Source organism: Daktulosphaira vitifoliae, unplaced genomic scaffold, assembly GCF_025091365.1.
Source record: "Daktulosphaira vitifoliae isolate Bord-2020 unplaced genomic scaffold, ASM2509136v1 Scaffold_2, whole genome shotgun sequence".
Taxonomy (NCBI): domain Eukaryota; kingdom Metazoa; phylum Arthropoda; class Insecta; order Hemiptera; family Phylloxeridae; genus Daktulosphaira; species Daktulosphaira vitifoliae.
The window spans coordinates 30,291,744-30,299,059 of NW_026099573.1; the positions used below are offsets into that span (position 1 = coordinate 30,291,744).

The 7,316-nt window shown below is 30.3% G+C and overlaps 1 protein-coding gene across 1 annotated transcript; it reads left to right on the top strand.

Moving 5' to 3' along the window:
* The first annotated feature begins 393 nt into the window (after positions 1 to 393).
* On the top strand, positions 394 to 1,430 carry LOC126897296 (uncharacterized). Its single transcript, XM_050670813.1, has 4 exons — positions 394 to 642; positions 791 to 874; positions 951 to 1,034; positions 1,098 to 1,430. Exons 1-4 carry the CDS (start codon positions 558 to 560, stop codon positions 1,196 to 1,198), a joined length of 354 nt encoding a protein of 117 aa, XP_050526770.1. The 5' UTR covers positions 394 to 557; the 3' UTR covers positions 1,199 to 1,430.
* The last annotated feature ends 5,886 nt before the right edge of the window (positions 1,431 to 7,316 follow it).

The window sequence follows — 7,316 nt, forward strand, 5'->3', positions numbered from 1 at the left end:
GTTATGGCATAATTTCTAAGAATTTTATCATCAGTTACCAGACGCATAGCTAAGCATATTTCCAACATCAAAGGTACCGCCATATTATAACTCACATTACCGTCTACAATTTATAAGAACAAAGACAACTCTGTCGTTTTGGCATAATAAATTCTAAGAAATTTATCATGGGTACCCAGACGCTTAGCTAAGCATATTTCCAACATCAAAGGTACCGCCATATTATAACGTTCATAGGCGTCTGCATTTTTATTTTTTTTTTTACATAGTAATTTATCATTGCCTACTAGATGCTTAGCTAAGCATATTCTCAAAATCAATGGTATTACTATATTATAACATGTCTGCATTTCTATGAATTTTTATCATCAGCTACCAGACACTTAGGTAAGCATATTTCAAACATCAAAGATGTCGCCGTACAGTAATAATCATTGTCGGCTATATTTTATGACAAAAAATGATATCGTTCATCGTTTTTTCACGCCTACACATTATATTATTTTACTATATAACCGGTTTAATGTTCTGTTCCCTGTCATATACTTCTTTAATTGATGTATGATTTATACATGGATGTTATGGAGATGACAAATGAAGAATTCTTGTTCATATTGAACAACATCAAAACAGAACCAACTTGTAAGTACTTTGTTTTACTTAATTATAATAAAAAAAACTCTGTTTATTTTTTTTTAAAGAAAACCTTTTTTTTTTTTTGTATGTAAATATATATATTATATAAATATTATATGAGGAAAAAAAAAATATATGTTTTACTCTACTTTAGCTGAAGATGATCAAGACTATTTGATTGAAAATGAAATATCTTCTTCTTCAGAAGAAGAGATTGGAGAAGAAGAAATAGTTTCGAGTAAGTATAACATATAAAATAACTAACACAGATATTAGATAATTAATTATTTTCTTTATAAATTATTCAAATTTAGATACATTAATAAATAATACAAAGATAGAAGAGCACTATAAATATGCCATGATAAAAAAAATATTCTTAAAAGATGGACGATATTGTAAGTATCAATAAAGTATAACCGATATATATAAAAATTTAAAATAAATAATTTTCTGCTTAGATCCTTACAAGAAGAAACCTATTGGTGTAGTTCGGGCGTTAATTAGGTTTAGACCTAATGGACGCTTTTGGGGTAAACAAAAAATTCGGAATTCCGTATAAGCCTACTTCACAAGGTCAGGTGGAGAGGCAAAATCAAACAATTATAGACATGATATCACATTACGTTCAGGATAACAATAAGTGGGTAGATTATTTACCATACGTTGTATATGCCTATAACACTTCAATACATTCGGTTACAAATTATACGCCGTTTTATTTAGTTCATGGCTATAATCCTAAGAGCATGTTTGATATTGCACTAATTCCCCCTTCCGATGGGATCGTTATCGATGAAATTAATAAAATCAAACATATTAAAAAAACATTACCCCAATTATTAGAGAAACAATCAGAACAGACTAAACAAAAAATTTTATCATCGAATAATTTTCAATGGTTTAAAGCGGGAGACTCAGTCTTAGTCAAAGTTTCAGTAAAGGGTAATAAATTTTCAGATAGGTATGAAGGCCCTTATGTTATTTTAAAGAAAATAGGTCCATATAGTTATTTAATAAATCTGCCAGAAAACAATATTTTGGTCGAGTCGACTGTTCACGTAGACCAGTTAAAACCGTTTACTTCTAGAATATAAAATCCCATCGAATCTTTAAAATATTAGAAAGGAAAAGTAGCACAGGAAAGTATGAAAAAAATTTAATATTTTGGCCACGACGTAGGCATAACGATACACTTTGTAATATGTATTACAATTGGAATGAAACTATATAAGCACGGTATGGTTTAGGGGCTCGGATAAGCCACTTCTAATAGTCGAAAAAAAATAAACTTGGTTCAAACAGATAAGTAGTCTCTTACATTTTTATTATTCTTTATTTTCTGTCATTTAAATAACCATTCTGATAGGTAGTATTGCGTATTTAAAATACTATGTCTAAAAGCATACGTAAACAAATATAATAATTTTGAACGAAAGGCGTTATGCCTACTCTCCCATATAATTAGTTTTGCTGCGACAACGATCACCGATGCTCACTGAGATTTAAATTAATGTAAAATTAGTGTAATGTAAATGTAAATTAATGTAAAATAGTGAGTTTTCTGAGGACATTATTAATTTCAATTTTATACAAGTTACATAAATACAATTGATACTTTAAGTGTCGTGCAACCAATGGGCTCCATTATTTGATAATATTTAATTGGATTACTCAGGTATAAAAATTTATTACAATGACCTTAATGAAAATTTTTTTGATAATACTAACAATTTTTTATCCCCGTGGCGACCGTAAAAAGATTTTTTTAAACCCTCATTGATTCTTTAGGCATATATTTTGAAACCCTAGACACAATTCAGTTTTCAAAAGACACTTATAAATTACTTATATTTGTAGATCTCATAAATTATGAATCTAAATTTTCGCAAATACATTCAATTAATTACCAGCTAGGAATAATTTGTAACGATCATAATAGTTCGAAAAGTGTTTCATTAATATACCAAGATTATGACAATCTGAATAAATATAACATTTTAGAAATGGATAGGCACTATCATAATTTATTGCAACTCAAATATAGAAGATCTAGACGGGTACTAATTAATATAATTTGGAATTTTAATATATATGTATTTGGTAACCTTAACGAGGACGATCTTAACGACATTAACAACCATCTAAACAATAACTCGGACCAACTAGCCCAAGCATTGAATCTACAAAAGCATCAGACAATTATTATGCAATATTATACAAACTTTCAGTGGTATATTGCAAAATAATACATTAAATTTAAAGCATAGCATTAACTCTTTGATCGACACACAAAATAATATTACTTCGAAAATTTCCGAGCTAGAAATCGAACAATCACCACAGCAATATTTCGCTATTTTAAACCTAATCATTTCAGAATTCAACTTAGAAACTAACAACCTCATTTCAGCAATATCCATTGCACGCCATGGCCAAATTCATCTAAATGTGCTAGACCCTGTTACCTTAATCTCTCAATTACAGTTTATAGAACGAAGCCTTCCAAATAATAAGCAACTTTCGATACAAATTAAAGACATTAATAATATTTTTAATTTAGTCAATCTCACAAAATTATCAATCGCGTTTTTGGATAACAAACTAATTTATAAAATTTCGATACCCATATGCGACATAGTAAAGTATAACTTATTCCAAACAATACCTTTACCCATCTATATTGATAAAGATCAATTAGTTTTAATCCAGCCGACTTATCAATTTATAGCCGTTTCCACAGATAACGAGACTTTCATTCCATTTTCGGAAAAAAAATTGGCCGATTGTCTTACAAATAAATTCTTTACAATTTGCGAATTTCCGCCGATATCAAACCGCAAACGCCTAAATAACTGCGAGACGCTTATTTATTTAAAGCCGCATATTATTTCTGAAATATGTGATATCAAACAAATTTCCTCAAAATTCGAAATCTTCCATATAATACACTCACACAATGCGTGGATTTATATGACACCTGGTTCTATCGAAATAACTATAATATGCGGTGAAAATTCATATACAGTAGAATTAATGAAGACCGAAATTTTAACGCTAAACGCGGGGCGTTTAGTTTATACACCTAACAAAATTCTTGCGACACGTATATTCGTTAAACAATCATTCCAAACAAAGTTTGTGCCCCCATTAACATTATCAAACAATAGTTTGTTTTTACCGAAATTTAATAAAATCAATAATTCGCCGGCTATCATAAAACTCAACATAATCCCCATTGTATGGGATTACATGAATTAGGGAAATATTCAGAAAATTTGTATGACGTCATTAAAACTATCGAGATCACGGAAAAAACAATAGAATTTGAGAATGCAATTAAAAACAATCAAATAATTTTCCTCATTATCCTGTTTCTTGTCGGATATGTGCATTTATACCTTATAGCGAGATATATTTGGGACAAATGCAGGCATTCCCCCCACATGGAGCCTCCAGTGGTTTACTTTACGTGCGGTAAACGATCTATTCGCTAAAATCTTAACCGTTTTTTCCCCACTATTTTGTATATTATAAATTCAGATTTTCACCAAATAAAATTCTACTCTAAGCACTCAAAACATTTTACGATTATCCTATAGCTATGGACATATTTTACAACGGTAAGCTCCTCCTCGCCAACTGTTCCATCGAAGAATTCTTTTACTCCTCGCCCACTGTGCCAGCAGTGACTTCGAGAACCAATGGAGTATGTCTCGAGGATTAGCCACATTATTTTGTTATCACTTTGGTTATCAGTTTGTTAGACATAATATTGTGTTAACTATGCTAACCAAATCACGCTACAACAGTAAACCATACTTAGGAGATTATTCAAATGCTATATCAGAATTGGCAAACTTCCTCACCCACAACGACATATAGCATATTACAATCCCTCCCATAGGTATGAATAGGGTTAACATTCCGGTTACATTCGGATTGACATGTATCACCGAAATCCTTGTAGGAAGAGGCGTTTCCGTGTACCTATGTGCTATGGGACGACTACATTATGAGATTAAAGCATATCTTGCATACCTGTAATTTTGTTATTATTTTTATTCAATAAATATTTTTATAAATATACAAATTTACATACACATTGAATTCTAATTATTTTTGATAACTCATTTCCACACTTTTCCAGTCATAGTTTAATAAAATAAGTCATTTAGGTACTTGTTAACTAGGTCAATTATTAACCTCTATAGTGTATATGTTGCATTAGGGAAAAGAAGAAAAAGCTGTGTATGGTATTTATAGATTTGGCAAAAGCGTATAATAGAGTACCGAGAGAAGTTCTAAAGTGGGCATTAATGAGAAAAGGAGTCCCAAAAAGGTACATTAATATAATAGAAGATATGTATGATGGCACTTGTACCAGGGTAAAAAGCGTAGGAGGAGTATCAGAGGTTTTCGGGTAAGAGTAAAAGTGCATCAAGGTTCTTCTTTACGCCCTTACTTATTCTCTAATAAAGCGAGCCAGTTAATATTATTAAAAAAATGTATTTCTTTGTAAAATCAATTCAACATGCACGTTTAACATATACATTAACAAGTTAACTAAGTTGTTACAGCAAAGAAAAGCGTGGTCTTTTAAACAGCCGTTATCATGGCTGCCCTTATTGTAGTATAATTTTTATAAAATAATAGTCCCGCAACTAAGGCGCAAGTCAGCCTAATTCAAAATACACTTTTGTGTATATTTTTTTTTATTTATATAAAGGGGAGCAGCTGATACGATCACATTTGCATGTGACCATATCTCTGTCTCTCATAACATCACTGTACCGTTGATTAGACATATATATATAATTGACACAGTGTCATACAACAATACTAACAGGAGGGCGGACTGCACACATAAACACTTTTGAAATTCACGGCCAATGTGCCATAATAATATATTACTATTAACAGTTGACCTTTTACCATCATCACGACCACTACTCTTGTCTTATAATTAATTTATCTACCACGTATATAGTGTGTGTGTGTGTGTCGCCCTCAGCTCCCTGTTGGATTGATATCATCTCTAGGTGTCCAGCAGATTGTATTATCTATTTAACATTTCAATCACTTAATAAATATTTATATCGTTGTTAACCAAGAGTGTTATATATATATTGTAGTGCGACCCTTGGTAGTTCCTCTAAGGGAATATAAAATAAATAGGAAACCTCAGTACCTAAGGTAGATATAGCCTAGGCAGCTATCCTTCATTGGTCCCTTAGAATACTTAGATGTTGAGAGTATTCATATATTAATACTTTAATATAAGTATATTGTACAAACATAAAATATTATTAAAATTAATGTTAGTAAAACTTAACTAAAATAAAAATATATATGTGTATATACATTAAAAGATTATTTAATCGTAATTTAAAATGATACAATAAAGGCGACCTGTATATACACGGATGGCAGTGACTTGGTTTACGGCAAAATTGTATGTCTTGTTAATGACAGGAAAACGACGATTAACCTTGTCCAAAAGTTAGTGTGTTTTGAGTATAGTGTTTTATAGGTAAAGAACCAATTTGCAAAATTATGAGTGTATATACACCCTTTTGCGATAGTTCAAAAAGAACACAAAATAAAAAAAAAGAAACGATAATATACCGTTCAGTTTGGTATCAACGATACTCGAGCGAGCGTTTAATTGCGAATGAATAATAATGACTCGTTTTAACGAGGCACGTGGAACTCGTCTAATTATTTTTACCAGCGGTCAATCACATATTGATGGGGCGGTCACAACAAAGACACCATATGACTGTGTACGCAACATATACAATCAACACATTTGTGAGATAAAAATATGTAACTACTGTATATCATCTCATTATTTACTGTGATTAAATGTTTTATCAAAATTAAAGATGTAACTTATACTTATAATTTCATATTTGTTGAGTATATTACGAAAAATTTTAATTTCTCACAGAACCAGATACGATAAATTTATTCATATTCATATTCATATTTATTCACTCCAACAATTTTTTTAAAACGTCAACCAATTTAAGCCAATCGCAGTGTCAAAAGAAAAGCTAAATCATCATTTTGAAATTCAATTGCAAGATTGAATAAGAGTATGTATGATCACAGTCATTGGACCAAAAGCGTATAAGCAACATGTCTTCACAAACTATTGACACCGAAGAATTTTTACAAATACTGCATAATATGAGAACTGAACCGCTGTCTCCAGTACTTGGCAAAGAAGAATTTGCAGAAATATTAAACGAGATGAAAATTGAACCACTTTCGCAAACAATGGTAATTATTTAAAAAATAATTTTATTTATTCGGTTATAATAAAATATATATATTTTCGCAGTCTCAAGAATTATTACCAGATTTTTGGAATATTATTATTTTTATATTAATATTATTATTTAAATATCGATAATGAAACAGAAAATCCTACATCATACTCGATATGGTATGTGTTTAATATTTTATATTTATTTAAACATTTTTCATGTTCTTATTATAATAATAGAATCAGTTTAATAATGAATCACTTGATGGAAATTGTCTTCATCTCGGAACACAACCAAGGTTGAATTTCGATACGGGGTAAGAGTTGATGGATCTAATAACACAGGGAACGTGGGTTGATGATGTAAAAACATCAGATTATCAAAAAATGATAAGTAAAAAAAAAT

What these genes read in the sequence shown, in the direction of transcription:
- LOC126897296 (XM_050670813.1), top strand. Translation starts at nt 558, where the DNA reads ATGTATGATTTATACATGGATGTTATGGAGATGACAAATGAAGAATTC. An exon ending in CATCAAAACAGAACCAACTT is followed by an intron (nt 643 to 790) that starts GTAAGTACTTTG and finishes ACTCTACTTTAG; the next exon opens with CTGAAGATGATCAAGACTAT. An exon ending in AGAAGAAGAAATAGTTTCGA is followed by an intron (nt 875 to 950) that starts GTAAGTATAACA and finishes ATTCAAATTTAG; the next exon opens with ATACATTAATAAATAATACA.